At 46.7% G+C, this 19,379-nt stretch overlaps 1 protein-coding gene across 1 annotated transcript; it reads right to left on the reverse strand.

The window, feature by feature from the left end:
- Nucleotides 1-788: 788 nt before the first annotated feature.
- On the reverse strand, nucleotides 789-19,015 carry LRRC58 (leucine rich repeat containing 58). The gene is made up of 4 exons (XM_056554013.1): nucleotides 18,187-19,015; nucleotides 2,931-3,059; nucleotides 2,460-2,737; nucleotides 789-1,887 (listed from the first exon to the last, which is right to left on the reverse strand). Exons 1-4 carry the CDS (start codon nucleotides 18,636-18,638, stop codon nucleotides 1,691-1,693), a joined length of 1,056 nt encoding a protein of 351 aa, XP_056409988.1. The 5' UTR covers nucleotides 18,639-19,015; the 3' UTR covers nucleotides 789-1,690.
- Between the last annotated feature and the right edge of the window lie 364 nt (nucleotides 19,016-19,379).

Raw genomic sequence — 19,379 nt, forward strand, 5'->3', positions numbered from 1 at the left:
AGGGGCCAACACGCCTATATAAAGAAGATCACCTGTAGAACAGGGGCATCCTCAGGGGGAGGGGCCAACACTCCTACATAAAGATGATCACCTGTAGACCGGGGGCATCCTCAGGGGGAGGGGCCAACACTCCTACATAAAGATGATCACCTGTAGACCGGGGGCATCCTCAGGGGGAGGGGCCAACACTCCTATATAAAGATGATCACCTGTAGAACAGGGGCATCCTCAGGGGGAGGGGCCAACACTCCTACATAAAGATGATCACCTGTAGACTGGGGGCATCCTCAGGGGGAGGGGCCAACACTCCTATAAAAAGATGATCACCTGTAGACCAGGGGCATCCTCAGGGGGAGGGGCCAACACTCCTATATAAAGAAGATCACCTGTAGAACAGGGGCATCCTCAGGGGGAGGGGCCAGGACCCCCATATAAGACAGGGAGCATCCTCAGGAGACATATGGAAGGAGCCAGGAGAGTGCATGCTGGGAGTTGTAGTTTTGCAACAGCTGCAGGCTCCCTGATTGGGAAACACTACTCTATAAAGCATCTGTATAAAATAAACCAGGGTCAAGAGCGCTGTTTGCTGTCACTGAATGGAATCATTCTTTTCCAATCATGGTAAATTGAGACAGCTGCAGGGGCGTTACAGTGTATCAGCACTCCAGGAACGGATTTTCAGCCAATAACCATTCACTGACAGCAAGCAGGGATCTTGATCAACAGCAAGGGCTGCTGGGAGTTATATCAGGCTCTAAAGACGACTTATTCACTACAGACAACATTCACCAAATCTACGCAACTTTATTCAGCCGGCGGTTTTAGTACAAGAAGGTTTCCATTAGATCAGGCGCGCGGAGGGGCGTTGGGTCCGACAGGTGACACTGAATTTATCCCATCACTGGTCTCCGGCGGCTGAAGAACTACAACTCCCAGCATGTATGGAAAGCCCAGAGCTGTCAGAGCATGCTGGGAGTTGTAGTTTCACAAGGGTTGGAGAGCCCTAGAGTTATTGCTACTTTTACAGGGGGTGGGGCCTTCTAAAGGCTCTTATTTGCATATCCTGTTATGGCGGCATCACCCGAGCTGTCAATCATCATGGCGGTCAATACGGGGGTCACTTGATTGTAAGGAGGTGTGGCCGTTTTAAGGCACTAAATATATGGGCAGTAATAGGAATATTAGGCCACACCCCTAATGGCAGCCAGCGCTGTGTCACGCAGAAAAATAAAAAACGTAGGGATGAAATGTGGAGTTCTAATATGAACCTCCTGACCACTAGGGGCGCTGTGACGCAGGATCCATCACTCCCATAGACGATCAATACATTATAACATTTCTGCTTATACACGTCTATTACAAGTTCATAGTCTATAGTACATGCTGGGAGTTGTAGTCCATACAGGTTAGTATCTACATACTATACAAGGGGGTCACCCAGCCACAGCGGTGTTCAGATATAGAAAAAGTCACATGACCAGAAGGCACCGCTATGATGAGGCGTTCATCGCTATGGAGACCGGTTCCACGAAAACTGTTATGTCTCTTCCCAGTCGTGGGAGGTGAAGGTACGATGGCGGCCGGGGGCGCAGGACGCGGCGCGGTCAGAACCACCTGGTGCCCACAGAGTCACATCCATTGGATTAAGGAGAGGAAGTCTTCATCCATCCCTGAAGTCCATGGAGGTCGATCAGCCCAGAAGTACCTTCTGCATCCTGCGGGCGGCGACACTGGCCTCATCCTCAGAGTCAGACTCACTCTGTGAGGAGACGGAGCTGCAGGGGGACGAGCACTCGGGGGAGCAGAGGTAATGCATGAGCGGCAGGCGGTACTTCCCGCAGAAATCCACAAACTTTATGTGACGCACACAACTATCGAAGTACACACCTGTGAGGAGAGAAACACGTAAGAGAGGGACCGGGAGCATACATCACTGATCATAATATATACCACAGAGCTGTACTCACTATTCTGCTGGTGAGGTCACTGTGTATATACATTACATTACTTATCCTGTACTGATCCTGAGTTATATCCTGTATTATACTCCAGAGCTGTACTCACTATTCTGCTGGTGAGGTCACTGTGTACATACATTACATTACTTATCCTGTACTGATCCTGAGTTATATCCTGTATTATACTCCAGAGCTGTACTCACTATTCTGCTGGTGAGATCACTGTGTACATACATTACATTACTTATCCTGTACTGATCCTGAGTTATATCCTGTATTATACTCCAGAGCTGTACTCACTATTCTGCTGGTGAGGTCACTGTGTACATACATTACATTACTTATCCTGTACTGATCCTGAGTTATATCCTGTATTATACTCCAGAGCTGTACTCACTATTCTGCTGGTGAGGTCACTGTGTACATACATTACTTATCCTGTACTGATCCTGAGTTATATCCTGTATTATACTCCAGAGCTGCGCTCACTATTCTGCTCACCTGCACACTTGGGGTTGGGACACTTGCTGGCAAGGTCGAGGTATCCGACTAAGTTCTCGGGCAGCTCTCGGGGGCAGTAAGTCATCCCTCGGCTCTTGATTGTTCGTGCCGCCAGCTCCAGGAGGGTGGGCGGGGTGTAGGTCAGGTCGCGCACAAATCTCACCACCAGGGGGTTCCCGCGCAGACTGAGCTCCTGCAGGCGGATGAGGCTCAGGATCTCCCGGGGGAGGTAGGTGAGGAGGTTATTGTGGAGGCTCAGGGACCGTAAGGAGTGTAACCTGGAACAACAGATAGGGGTCAGTACCTGGCGCTGCCTGATGGTGGTGCTGCCTGTCACATAAGAGACAAAGTTTAATTTGATGACAGCAAGCAGAGGTCTTGTAAATTTTGAAAAAATAAAAACAGAAAGTAGCAGAATAGAGCGCTGTCCTAAATACTGCGCCCTCATGTACCCCTCACCCGCACACTTACTGCGCCAGCTGCGGGGGCACGCTCTGGATCCGGTTGTCGCACAGCACCAGGCAGCTCAGGTAGCGCAGGTTTGCCAGTTCTGGGGGGATGTACGAGATAAAATTCCCCCCCAGGTACAGGAACTCCAGGCTGAAAGATAAAACAGGAGGGATGAAGAGGACCCTAATATACAATGGCGGACCACCCTCCCCCCAGCAGACATGGGTGCCCAGTATAGGGGGCAGATACTCTGGCATATTGGGGGGGGGGGGGGTTCACCTTTTATTAACCAAATCACCTGCAGAACATGCAGCCACCACTAGAGGGAGCTAATCGCATACTGTATCATCATTGACTACAATGTATAACCAGTATGCAGTAAGCTCCGGAGCTCCCCCTAGAGGTGGCTGCAGGAATGTTAAACGGTCATAAGAAAGTGCACGCTGTATACAGCCAGAGGGGCCCCTGGCCAGAACCACTGGGGCCCCTCATCTATAACAAATCCTTCATTTACATCACTGACTATAAATGTAAATCTGACTCCGCCCACTTTCATAATAAAATGGACACAATACACAAACTAATCACATTACTACAACTCCCAGCATGCCCAGACAGCCTAAGGTGAGTATTTCCCAACCAGGATGCCTTCAGCTGTTATGTTAGTTTTGCAACAGCTGGAGGCACCCCGTTTGTGAGACATTGTACTACCAGCTGGAGGAAGATACATTGTGTCAGCGATCACTCCCATCCTCCCACACAGTTCACCTGGGAACAAAACACTATAAGGCGAATCATGTGTACGATAAAATGGATTGTATTTATTGGTAATTCCAAATATATGTAAGAAACAAACACAGCGTGGACAACTAAAAGTGGGAACCAGGGAGCGGGGGTGTATATGATCATATATATCTGTGCCCTGTGTGTATATGATCATATATATATGTGCCCTGTGTGTATATGATCATATATATATATATGTGCCCTGTGTGTATATGATCATCCATATATATATGTGCCCTGTGTGTATATGATCATATATATATGTGCCCTGTGTGTATATGATCATCCATATATATATGTGCCCTGTGTGTATATGATCATATATATATGTGCCCTGTGTGTATATGATCATATATATATATGTGCCCTGTGTGTATATGATCATATATATCTGTGCCCTGTGTGTATATGATCATATATATATATATATATATATATATATATATATATGTGCCCTGTGTGTATATGATCATATATATATATATATATATGTGCCCTGTGTGTATATGATCATATATATATATATATATATATATATATATATGTGCCCTGTGTGTATATGATCATATATATATATATATATATATATATGTGCCCTGTGTGTATATGATCATATATATATATATATGTGCCCTGTGTGTATATGATCATATATATATATATATATGTGTGCCCTGTGTGTATATGATCATATATATATGTGCCCTGTGTGTATATGATCATTCATATATATGTGTGCCCTGTGTGTATATGATCATATATATATGTGCCCTGTGTGTATATGATCATTCATATATATGTGTGCCCTGTGTGTATATGACCATATATATATATATGTGTGCCCTGTGTGTATATGACCATATATATATATATGTGTGCCCTGTGTGTATATGACCATATATATATATATGTGTGCCCTGTGTGTATATGACCATATATATATATATGTGTGCCCTGTGTGTATATGACCATATATATATATATATGTGTGCCCTGTGTGTATATGACCATATATATATATATGTGTGCCCTGTGTGTATATGACCATATATATATATATGTGTGCCCTGTGTGTATATGACCATATATATATATATATATATGTGTGTGCCCTGTGTGTATATGATCATATATATATATATATATATATATGTGTGCCCTGTGTGTATATGATCATATATATATATATGTGCCCTGTGTGTATATGATCATATATATATATGTGCCCTGTGTGTATATGATCATATATATATATATATATATATGTGCCCTGTGTGTATATGATCATATATATATATATATATATATATGTGCCCTGTGTGTATATGATCATATATATATATATATATATATATATGTGCCCTGTGTGTATATGATCATATATATATATATGTGCCCTGTGTGTATATGATCATATATATATATATATGTGCCCTGTGTGTATATGATCATATATATATATATATATATATATATATGTGCCCTGTGTGTATATGATCATATATATATATATATATATGTGTCCTGTGTGTATATGATCATATATATATGTGCCCTGTGTGTATATGATCATTCATATATATATGTGTCCTGTGTGTATATGATCATATATATATGTGTGCCCTGTGTGTATATGACCATATATATATATATATATATATATGTGTGCCCTGTGTGTATATGACCATATATATATATGTGTGCCCTGTGTGTATATGATCATATATATATGTGCCCTGTGTGTATATGATCATATATATATATATGTGCCCTGTGTGTATATGACCATTCATATATATATGTGTGCCCTGTGTGTATATGATCATCCATATATATATGTGTGCCCTGTGTGTATATGACCATATATATATATATATATATATATGTGTGCCCTGTGTGTATATGATCATATATATATATATGTGCCCTGTGTGTATATCATATATATATATGTGCCCTGTGTGTATATGATCATTCATATATATATGTGTGCCCTGTGTGTATATGACCATTCATATATATATATATATATATATATGTGCCCTGTGTGTATATGATCATATATATATCTGTGCCCTGTGTGTATATGATCATTCATATATATCTGTGCCCTGTGTGTATATGATCATATATATATATATGTGCCCTGTGTGTATATGATCATTCATATATATATGTGCCCTGTGTGTATATGATCATATATATATATATATGTGCCCTGTGTGTATATGATCATATATATATATATATATATATATATATATATATATATATGTGTGCCCTGTGTGTATATGATCATATATATATATATGTGCCCTGTGTGTATATGATCATATATATATATATATATATATATATATATATATATATATATATATATGTGCCCTGTGTGTATATGATCATATATATATATATATGTGCCCTGTGTGTATATGATCATATATATATATATATATATATATATATATATATATGTGCCCTGTGTGTATATGATCATTCATATATATATGTGTCCTGTGTGTATATGATCATATATATATGTGCCCTGTGTGTATATGATCATTCATATATATATGTGTCCTGTGTGTATATGATCATATATATATGTGTGCCCTGTGTGTATATGATCATCCATATATATGTGTGCCCTGTGTGTATATGACCATATATATATATATATATATGTGTGCCCTGTGTGTATATGACCATATATATATATGTGTGCCCTGTGTGTATATGATCATATATATATGTGCCCTGTGTGTATATGATCATATATATATATATGTGCCCTGTGTGTATATGACCATTCATATATATATGTGTGCCCTGTGTGTATATGATCATCCATATATATATGTGTGCCCTGTGTGTATATGACCATATATATATATATATATGTGTGCCCTGTGTGTATATGATCATATATATATATATATGTGCCCTGTGTGTATATGATCATATATATATATGTGGCCCTGTGTGTATATGATCATTCATATATATATGTGTGCCCTGTGTGTATATGACCATTCATATATATATATATATATATATGTGTGTGCCTGTGTGTATATGATCATCATATATTGTTGCCCTGTATATACAATATATATAATGTCCTCTTTATATGTATCTTCATGATCATCTATATTGTCCCTGTGTGTATATGACCATATATATATATATATATATATATATGTGTGCCCTGTGTGTATATGACCATATATATATATGTGTGCCCTGTGTGTATATGATCATATATATATGTGCCCTGTGTGTATATGATCATATATATATATATGTGCCCTGTGTGTATATGACCATTCATATATATATGTGTGCCCTGTGTGTATATGATCATCCATATATATATGTGTGCCCTGTGTGTATATGACCATATATATATATATGTGCCCTGTGTGTATATGACCATTCATATATATATGTGTGCCCTGTGTGTATATGATCATCCATATATATATGTGTGCCCTGTGTGTATATGATCATCCATATATATATATGTGCCCTGTGTGTATATGATCATATATATATGTGTGCCCTGTGTGTATATGATCATATATATATATATGTGCCCTGTGTGTATATGATCATATATATATATGTGCCCTGTGTGTATATGATCATTCATATATATATGTGTGCCCTGTGTGTATATGACCATTCATATATATATATATATATATATATATGTGCCCTGTGTGTATATGATCATATATATATCTGTGCCCTGTGTGTATATGATCATTCATATATATCTGTGCCCTGTGTGTATATGATCATATATATATATATGTGCCCTGTGTGTATATGATCATTCATATATATATGTGCCCTGTGTGTATATGATCATATATATATATATATATGTGCCCTGTGTGTATATGATCATATATATATTATATATATATATATATGTGTGCCCTGTGTGTATATGATCATATATATATATATGTGCCCTGTGTGTATATGCATATATATATAATATATATATATATATATATATATAGTATATATATGTGCCCTGTGTGTATATGATCATATATATATATATATGTGCCCTGTGTGTATATGATCATATATATATATATATATATATATGTGCCTGTGGTTTATATGATCATTCAGTATATATATGTGTCCTGTGTGTATATGATCATAATATATGTGCCCTGTGTGTATATGATCATTCATATATATATGTTCCTGTGTGTATATGATCATATATATATGTGTGCCCTGTGTGTATATGATCATCCATATATATGTGTGCCCTGTGTGTATATGACCATATATATATATATATATATATGTGTGCCCTGTGTGTATATGACCATATATATATATGTGTGCCCTGTGTGTATATGATCATATATATATGTTGCCCTGTGTGTATATGATCATATATATATATGTGCCCTGTGTGTATATGACCATTCATATATATATGTGTGCCCTGTGTGTATATGATCATACCATATATATATGTGTGCCCTGTGTGTATATGACCAATATACTATATATATATGTGTGCCCTGTGTGTATATGATCATATTATATATATATGTGCCCTGTGTGTATATGATCATATATATATGTGCCCTGTGTGTATATGATCATTCATATATATATGTGTGCCCTGTGTGTATATGACCATTCATTATATATATTATATATATATATATGTGCCCTGTGTGTATATGATCATATATATATATGTGCCCTGTGTGTATATGATCATATATATATATCTGTGCCCTGTGTGTATATGATCATGTATATATGTGCCCTGTGTGTATATGATCATCCATATATATCTGTGCACTGTGTGTATATGATCCATCATCGCTAATATCTCCTATATCTGTGCCCTGTGTGTATATGACCATCCATATATCTGTGCCCTGTGTGTATAATGACTCATCCTACTATATATATCATATATATATATAATATATATCTGTGCCCTGTGTGTATATGATCATCCATTTATATCTGTGCACTGTGTGTATATGATCATCCATATAATATCTGTGCACTGTGTGTATATGATCATCCATAATATCTGTGCCCTGTGTGTATATGATCATATATATCTGTGCCCTGTGTGTATATGATCATATATATCTGTGCCCTGTGTGTATATGATCATATATATCTGTGCCCTGTGTTGTATATGATCATATATATCTGTGCCCTGTGTTGTATATGATCATATATATCTGTGCCTGTGTGTATATGATCATATATATCTGTGCCCTGTGTGTGTATATGATCATATATATCTGTGACCTGTGTGTATATGATCATTCATATATGTGTCCCTGTGTGTATATGATTATTCATATATATCTGTGCCCTGTGTGTATATGATCATATATTTGTGTGCCCCGTGTGTATATGATCATATATATCTGTGCCCCGTGTGTATATGTTCATATATATCTGTGCCCCGTGTGTATATGTTCATATATATCTGTCCGTGTGTTAGTTAATGCCCCGTGTGTATATGTTCATATATATCTGTGCCCCGTGTGTATATGTTCATATATATCTGTGCCCCGTGTGTATATGTTCATATATATCTGTGCCCCGTGTGTATATGATCTTTTATTGTGAGATATTTGTCTTCTTGTATCATAGACTCGTGCACCTGGACATTTCTTTATATTTTTCGTTGTCCCCCCCCCCCCCTGGTTCCCACTTTTAGTTGTCCACGCTGTGTTTGTTTCTTACATATATTTGGAATTACCAATAAATACAATCCATTTTATCGTACACATGATTCGCATTATAGTGTTTTGTTCTTTTTTCGGCTATAGTTCGTGTATACACCACAGGACCTTACAAACCTCGTACAGGTAACTTGACTACATCCCCTTTCTTTTGTGTGGGTTGATTGATTACAGTTCACCTTGGACCTAATAAACCTGGAGCCGGCGAGGGGGCGGGGTTAGGGGCGGGCGCAGAGTGCGTCACGTGTTAACTCTTTCCAGGAAGAAAAAACACAACATGTGCAGATAACGTTCCAAGGAGACAAGGTCAGCACATCCCCCGCAGTGTACGGCGCTGTTCACACTGACTGCAGAAAATCCACCAGAACATTATATCATCACAAGTCTATGGGGGAGGAGAGCGCCCCAGGTGGACATCAGTGGAACAGCAGATACCAGGGATGTCAACAGAAATCCTATAAGACACCATCATATATAAGGGGGATTACCAGGGGCATCCTCAGGGGGAGGGGCCAACACTCCTACATAAAGATGATCACCTGTAGACCAGGGGCATCCTCAGGGGGAGGGGCCAACACTCCTACATAAAGATGATCACCTGTAGACCAGGGGCATCCTCAGGGGGAGGGGCCAACACTCCTACATTAAGATGATCACCTGTAGACCAGGGGCATCCTCAGGGGGAGGGGCCAACACGCCTACATAAAGATGATCACCTGTAGACCGGGGGCATCCTCAGGGGGAGGGGCCAATACGCCTACATAAAGATGATCACCTGTAGACTGGGGGCATCCTCAGGGGGAGGGGCCAACACTCCTATATAAAGATGATCGCCTGTAGACTGGGGCATCCTCAGGGGGAGGGGCCAACACTCCTACATAAAGATGATCACCTGTAGACTGGGGGCATCCTCAGGGGGAGGGGCCAACACGCCTATATAAAGATGATCACCTGTAGACTGGGGGCATCCTCAGGGGGAGGGGCCAACACTCCTATATAAAGATGATCACCTGTAGACTGGGGCATCCTCAGGGGGAGGGGCCAACACTCCTACATTAAGATGATCACCTGTAGACTGGGGCATCCTCAGGGGGAGGGGCCAACACTCCTATATAAAGATGATCACCTGTAGACTGGGGGCATCCTCAGGGGGAGGGGCCAACACTCCTATATAAAGATGATCACCTGTAGACTGGGGGCATCCTCAGGGGGAGGGGCCAACACTCCTATATAAAGATGATCACCTGTAGACTGGGGCATCCTCAGGGGGAGGGGCCAACACTCCTACATAAAGATGATCACCTGTAGACTGGGGGCATCCTCAGGGGGAGGGGCCAACACTCCTATATAAAGATGATCACCTGTAGACTGGGGCATCCTCAGGGGGAGGGGCCAACACTCCTATATAAAGATGATCACCTGTAGACTGGGGGCATCCTCAGGGGGAGGGGCCAACACTCCTATATAAAGATGATCGCCTGTAGACTGGGGGCATCCTCAGGGGAGGGGCCAGGACCCCCATATAAGACCGGGGGCATCCTCAGTAGACATATGGGAGAAGACAGGACCTCCATATAAGGGGTGATCACCCGTAGACCAGGGGAATTCTAAGGAGAAATAGTGGGAGGAGCCGTGACGGGCCAGGACCCCCATATAAGATGGGGGCATCTTCAGGAGACATATGGGAGGAGCCAGGACCTCCATATAAAAAGGTGATCACCTGTAGATCGGGGGAATCCTCAGGGGGAGGGGCCAGTACAGTCTGGGACTAGAGCCAGGGATTTAGATATCACCCCAGTCGGCAGGAGTTGGCACAGGATGGTGCCTGTAGGGTACAGGTCCCATCCCGGGGCAGACAGGGTGCAGTGGGCGCAGGTCCCATTCCGGGGCAGACAGGGTGCAGTGGGCGCAGGTCCCATTCCGGGGCAGACAGGGTGCAGTGGGCGCAGGTCCCATTCCGGGGCAGACAGGGTGCAGTGGGCGCAGGTCCCATTCCGGGGCAGACAGGGTGCAGTGGGCGCAGGTCCCATTCCCGGGGCAGACAGGGTGCAGTGGGCGCAGGTCCCATTCCGGGGCAGACAGGGTGCAGTGGGCGCAGGTCCCATTCCGGGGCAGACAGGGTGCAGTGGGCGCAGGTCCCATTCCGGGGCAGACAGGGTGCAGTGGGCGCAGGTCCCATTCCGGGGCAGACAGGGTGCAGTGGGCGCAGGTCCCATTCCGGGGCAGACAGGGTGCAGTGGGCGCAGGTCCCATTCCGGGGCAGACAGGGTGCAGTGGGCGCAGGTCCCATTCCGGGGCAGACAGGGTGCAGTGGGCGCAGGTCCCATTCCGGGGCAGACAGGGTGCAGTGGGCGCAGGTCCCATTCCGGGGCAGACAGGGTGCAGTGGGCGCAGGTCCCATTCCGGGGCAGACAGGGTGCAGTGGGCGCAGGTCCCATTCCCGGGGCAGACAGGGTACAGTGGGCGCAGGTCCCATTCCGGGGCAGACAGGGTACAGTGGGCGCAGGTCCCCTTCCGGGGCAGACAGGGTACAGTGGGCGCAGGTCCCATTCCGGGGCAGACAGGGTACAGTGGGCGCGGGTCCCATTCCCGGGGCAGGCAGGGTACAGTGGGCGCGGGTCCCCTTCCGGGGCAGGCAGGGTACAGTGGGCGCGGGTCCCATTCCGGGGCAGACAGGGTACAGTGGGCGCGGGTCCCATTCCCGGGGCAGACAGGGTGCAGTGGGCGCGGGTCACATGATAAGCTGCAGAATCCTGAGCTCTGGAACAAACGCTGAAGGTTTCCTCCAAGACGATCACCAGACGCTTCGTCAGTATAGACAGTATATGTCATCCCTGAGGCTGAGGACATGGCGGTATAGGCAGTATATATGTCATCCCTGAGGCTGAGGACATGGCAGTATAGACAGTATATGTCATCCCTGAGGCTGAGGACATGGCGGTATAGACAGTATATATGTCATCCCTGAGGCTGAGGACATGGCGGTATAGACAGTATATATGTCATCCCTGAGGCTGAGGACATGGCGGTATAGACAGTATATATGTCATCCCTGAGGCTGAGGACATGGCGGTATAGACAGTATATATGTCATCCCTGAGGCTGAGGACATGGCGGTATAGACAGTATATATGTCATCCCTGAGGCTGAGGACATGGTGGTATAGACAGTATATGTCATCCCTGAGGCGGAGGACATGGCGGTATAGACAGTATATGTCATCCCTGAGGCGGAGGACATGGCGGTATAGACAGTATATGTCATCCCTGAGGCTGAGGACATGGCGGTATAGACAGTATATGTGTCATCCCTGAGGCTGAGGACATGGCGGTATAGACAGTATATATGTCATCCCTGAGGCTGAGGACATGGCGGTATAGACAGTATATATGTCATCCCTGAGGCTGAGGACATGGCGGTATAGGCAGTATATATGTCATCCCTGAGGCGGAGGACATGGCGGTATAGACAGTATATGTCATCCCTGAGGCTGAGGACATGGCGGTATAGACAGTATATATGTCATCCCTGAGGCTGAGGACATGGCGGTATAGACAGTATATATGTCATCCCTGAGGCTGAGGACATGGCGGTATAGACAGTATATATGTCATCCCTGAGGCTGAGGACATGGCGGTATAGACAGTATATATGTCATCCCTGAGGCTGAGGACATGGTGGTATAGACAGTATATGTCATCCCTGAGGCGGAGGACATGGCGGTATAGACAGTATATGTCATCCCTGAGGCTGAGGACATGGCGGTATAGACAGTATATGTGTCATCCCTGAGGCTGAGGACATGGCGGTATAGACAGTATATATGTCATCCCTGAGGCTGAGGACATGGCGGTATAGACAGTATATATGTCATCCCTGAGGCTGAGGACATGGCGGTATAGACAGTATATATGTCATCCCTGAGGCTGAGGACATGGCGGTATAGACAGTATATGTCATCCCTGAGGCTGAGGACATGGCGGTATAGACAGTATATGTCATCCCTGAGGCTGAGGACATGGCGGTATAGACAGTATATATGTCATCCCTGAGGCTGAGGACATGGCGGTATAGACAGTATATATGTCATCCCTGAGGCTGAGGACATGGCGGTATAGACAGTATATATGTCATCCCTGAGGCTGAGGACATGGCGGTATAGACAGTATATATGTCATCCCTGAGGCTGAGGACATGGCGGTATAGACAGTATATATGTCATCCCTGAGGCTGAGGACATGGCGGTATAGACAGTATATATGTCATCCCTGAGGCTGAGGACATGGCGGTATAGACAGTATATATGTCATCCCTGAGGCTGAGGACATGGCGGTATAGACAGTATATATGTCATCCCTGAGGCTGAGGACATGGCGGTATAGACAGTATATATGTCATCCCTGAGGCTGAGGACATGGCGGTATAGACAGTATATATGTCATCCCTGAGGCTGAGGACATGGCGGTATAGACAGTATATATGTCATCCCTGAGGCTGAGGACATGGCGGTATAGACAGTATATATGTCATCCCTGAGGCTGAGGACATGGCGGTATAGACAGTATATATGTCATCCCTGAGGCTGAGGACATGGCGGTATAGACAGTATATATGTCATCCCTGAGGCTGAGGACATGGCGGTATAGACAGTATATATGTCATCCCTGAGGCTGAGGACATGGCGGTATAGACAGTATATATGTCATCCCTGAGGCTGAGGACATGGCGGTATAGACAGTATATATGTCATCCCTGAGGCTGAGGACATGGCGGTATAGACAGTATATGTCATCCCTGAGGCTGAGGACATGGCGGTATAGACAGTATATGTCATCCCTGAGGCTGAGGACATGGCGGTATAGACAGTATATATGTCATCCCTGAGGCTGAGGACATGGCGGTATAGACAGTATATATGTCATCCCTGAGGCTGAGGACATGGCGGTATAGACAGTATATATGTCATCCCTGAGGCTGAGGACATGGCGGTATAGACAGTATATATGTCATCCCTGAGGCTGAGGACATGGCGGTATAGACAGTATATATGTCATCCCTGAGGCTGAGGACATGGCGGTATAGACAGCGCCCAAAGTCATCCCTGAGGCTGAGGACATGGCGGTATAGACAGCGCCCAATGTGATCCCTGAGGCTGAGGACATGGCGGTATAGACAGCGCCCGATGTCATCCCTGAGGCTGAGGATATGGCGGTATAGACAGCGCCCAATGTCATCCCTGAGACAGGGGGATATGGCGGTATAGGTAGTGCCCAATGCCATCCCTGAGGATAGGAACATGGCGGTATAGGCAGCGCCCAATGTCATCCCTGAGGCTGGGGGACATGGCGGTATAGACAGCGCCCGATGTCATCCCTGAAGCTGAGGATATGGCGGTATAGACAGCGCCCAATGTGATCCCTGAGGCTGAGGACATGGCGGTATAGACAGCGCCCGATGTCATCCCTGAGGCTGAGGATATGGCGGTATAGACAGTATATGTCATCCCTGAGGCTGAGGACATGGCGGTATAGACAGTATATGTCATCCCTGAGGCTGAGGACATGGCGGTATAGGCAGCGCCCAATGTCATCCCTGAGGCTGAGGACATGGCGGTATAGACAGTATATGTCATCCCTGAGGCTGAGGACATGGCGGTATAGACAGTATATGTCATCCCTGAGGCTGAGGACATGGCGGTATAGACAGTATATGTCATCCCTGAGGATAGGAACATGGCGGTATAGGCAGCGCCCAATGTCATCCCTGAGGCTGGGGGATATGGCGGTATAGGCAGGAGTTGTGGTACATTTGAGCAGTGATTGTTTTGGAATCGTTCCCTATGGTGCGGTTGCTATGGTCTCCGCACTCCTACATCTTTTCTAGGTCATCTCATATGGCTTTCTCCAATCTGTGCATCCGGAGCCTCCTGGTTCACAAAGGCCACAATTACAGGAAAAACTGACACAAATACTCTGATGAATCAGCCTTAAACAACAAAACCCGTCTGGTTCTCCTATAACAGCCAATCAGAGCTCAGCTTTATACTTAACGAGCTCTGCTAAAGTGATTGGCTGTTAAGGGAGAACCAGACAGGTTTTGTTGTTTCAGGCAGATTCATCAGGGTCAGATAGTTACAGTCGTGCCCAAAAGTTTGGAGATGGACAAAATATTGGTTTTTACAGTTTTCTGCTTTAAGATCTTTAGTCGGATGTTTCTATAGTTACTAAAGTACAATTCCGTAACCATAGAAACCATGAAAAGTTTTTACACTTTTATTGACAAATACTTAAAAGTTTATTTAAAGACTCAATGGGGAGATTTATTAAAACCTGTGCAGAGGAAAAGTGGAGCAGTTACCCATAGCAACCATATGGCGAAGCGATCCGATTGGTTGCTATGGGCAACTGCTCCCCTTTTTCTCTGCACAGGTTTTGATTAACCTCCCCTATATCTCCAATGCAGACCCTTCTTCTAGATTATTGACCCCCCCCCCCCGGTCACCCCCTCCTCACCTGGTGATGTTCTCTTCTGGGAGTTGTAGTCCGACCATAGATGACCCTTACCCTATATAGTAGATCAGTGACCCCCCCCGGACCCCGGTCACCCCCTCCTCACCTGGTGACGTTCCCCTCTGGGAGTTGTAGTCCTACTGTAGATGACCCTTACCCTATATAGATCAGTGACCCCCCCCCCCCCCCGAACCCCGGTCACCCCCTCCTCACCTGGTGATGTTCTCCTCTGGGAGTTGTAGTCCGACCATAGATGACCCTTACCCTATATAGATCAGTGACCCCCCTCCCCCCCGGACACCCCCTCCTCACCTGGTGACGGACGTTCTCCTCTGGGAGTTGTAGTCCTACTGTAGATGACTCTTACTCTATATAGATCAGTGACCCCCCCCCCCCCCCGGACCCCGGTCACCCCTCCTCACCTGGTAATGTTCTCCTCTGGGAGTTGTAGTCCTACTGTAGATGACCCTTACCCTATATAGATCAGTGACCCCCCCCCCCCGGACCCCGGTCACCCCTCTTCACCTGGTGACGTTCCCCTCTGGGAGTTGTAGTCCTACTGTAGATGACCCTTACCCTATATAGATCAGTGACCCCCCCCCCCCCGGACCCCGGTCACCCCTCCTCACCTGGTGACGTTCCCCTCTGGGAGTTGTAGTCCTACTGTAGATGACCCTTACCCTATATAGATCAGTGACCCCCCCCGGACCCCGGTCACCCCTCCTCACCTGGTGACGTTCCCCTCTGGGAGTTGTAGTCCTACTGTAGATGACCCTTACCCTATATAGATCAGTGACCCCCCCGGACCCCGGTCACCCCTCCTCACCTGGTGACGTTCCCCTCTGGGAGTTGTAGTCCTACTGTAGATGACCCTTACCCTATATAGATCAGTGACCCCCCCCGGACCCCGGTCACCCCTCCTCACCTGGTGACGTTCCCCTCTGGGAGTTGTAGTCCTACTGTAGATGACCCTTACCCTATATAGATCAGTGACCCCCCCGGACCCCGGTCACCCCTCCTCACCTGGTGACGTTCTCCTCTGGGAGTTGTAGTCCTACTGTAGATGACCCTTACCCTATATAGTAGATCAGTGACCCCCCCGGACCCCGGTCACCCCTCCTCACCTGGTAATGTTCTCCTCTGGGAGTTGTAGTCCTACTGTAGATGACCCTTACCCTATATAGATCAGTGACCCCCCCGGACCCCGGTCACCCCTCCTCACCTGGTGACGTTCTCCTCTGGGAGTTGTAGTCCTACTGTAGATGACCCTTACCCTATATAGATCAGTGACCCCCCCGGACCCCGGTCACCCCTCCTCACCTGGTGATGTTCTCCTCTGGGAGTTGTAGTCCGACCATAGATGACCCTTACCCTATATAGATCAGTGACCCCCCCTCCCCCCCGGACACCCCCTCCTCACCTGGTGACGGACGTTCTCCTCTGGGAGTTGTAGTCCTACTGTAGATGACTCTTACTCTATATAGATCAGTGACCCCCCCGGACCCCGGTCACCCCTCCTCACCTGGTAATGTTCTCCTCTGGGAGTTGTAGTCCTACTGTAGATGACCCTTACCCTATATAGATCAGTGACCCCCCCAGACCCCGGTCACCCCTCCTCACCTGGTGATGTTCTCTTCTGGGAGTTGTAGTCCGACCATAGATGACTCCTACCCTATATAGTAGATCAGTGACCCCCCCCCGGACCCCGGTCACCCCCTCCTCACCTGGTGATGTTCCCCTCTGGGAGTTGTAGTCCTACTGTAGATGACCCTTACCCTATATAGTAGATCAGTGACCCCCCCCGGACCCCGGTCACCCCTCCTCACCTGGTGACGTTCTCTTCTGGGAGTTGTAGTCCTACTGTAGATGACCCTTACCCTATATAGATCAGTGACCCCCCCGGACCCCGGTCACCCCTCCTCACCTGGTGACGTTCTCTTCTGGGAGTTGTAGTCCTACTGTAGATGACCCTTACCCTATATAGATCAGTGACCCCCCCGGACCCCGGTCACCCCTCCTCACCTGGTGACGTTCCCCTCTGGGAGTTGTAGTCCTACTGTAGATGACCCTTACCCTATATAGATCAGTGACCCCCCCCCCCCCCGGACCCCGGTCACCCCTCCTCACCTGGTGACGTTCTCCTCTGGGAGTTGTAGTCCTACTGTAGATGACCCTTACCCTATATAGATCAGTGACCCCCCCCGGACCCCGGTCACCCCTCCTCACCTGGTGACATTCTCGATCTCGGCCGGGATGCTCTTCAGCCGGTTGCCCCCCAGGGACAGCGTTTTGAGGGTCGCCATCTGGAGCAGTTGGGTGGGCAGCTCCTCGAATTGGTTCCCACTGAAGTTGACGGTCTCCAGCCTCATGGTGCCCATCTCCTTGGGCAGGGAGAACTCGTCCAGGCGGTTGTTCTTGGCCAGCAGGGTCCGGAGGTGGCTGAGGCCCAGGATCTCGTCCCCGATGTAGGCCAACCCATTGTTACTGACGTCCAGGAGCTGCAGCTGGGAGAAGAGGGCCACGGAGGGCGGCAGGACCACCAGGCGGTTGTGGGGCAGGAAGAGCTGGTGGGCGTCACGTCTCCGCTCCTCGGGGACCTGCTCCAGGCTCAGGTGCTCCAGGCCCATGCGGGACAGGTTCAGCAGGTGCGGCCCCTCCACCGCCTCTGGCCCCTCCATGGCAGGGTACAGGGGGGCTCTAGAGGGAACCCAACAATGAGCTGGAGTCAGGGGCCACAACCACCCAGTCAGCTGGGGAGACCCTGTAGACTTGTCTCCTCGGGGGCCCCTCTTCTGTACAGCGCTGAGGCCACGTCCCCTGTCAGGAGGCCCGGGAGACCCCGTACCTGTAGGAGAACACGGGACAGGAGACCCCGCACTCTGCAGCAATCTGCCCGGAGTCTTATGCAACTCCCGACCCCGCCCGGAACCTGGATACCTGGGGAGACCTGGGCCGCACACTGGACTGAGGGGCCGGGGCAGCTGCCTGGGATCACAGGGGCCCCGGAACCTGTATAATGAGCGGATATACAGCGACTGAGGAGAACAGTATTCACTATACAGGATGACGGGCGAGCGCAGTGACGTCACAGGGGGCTGTCACGTGGGGAGGAGTGATACAATGTAACGCGAAGACAGCAACTCAACGTTACTCAGCGGAAAACCTGCGGACACGTGACCTCCCCCCCCGCTTATAATACTGACCCCCCCCCGCCGCCGCTTATCACTTATATACTGACCCCCCCCCCGCCGCCGCTTATCACTTATATACTGACCCCCCCCGCCGCTTATCACTTATATACTGACCCCCCCCCGCCGCTTATCACTTATATACTGACCCCCCCCCGCCGCTTATCACTTATATACTGACCCCCCCCCGCCGCTTATCACTTATATACTGACCCCCCCCCGCCGCTTATC

Source organism: Hyla sarda, unplaced genomic scaffold (assembly GCF_029499605.1).
Source record: "Hyla sarda isolate aHylSar1 unplaced genomic scaffold, aHylSar1.hap1 scaffold_525, whole genome shotgun sequence".
NCBI classification, from domain to species: Eukaryota; Metazoa; Chordata; class Amphibia; order Anura; family Hylidae; genus Hyla; species Hyla sarda.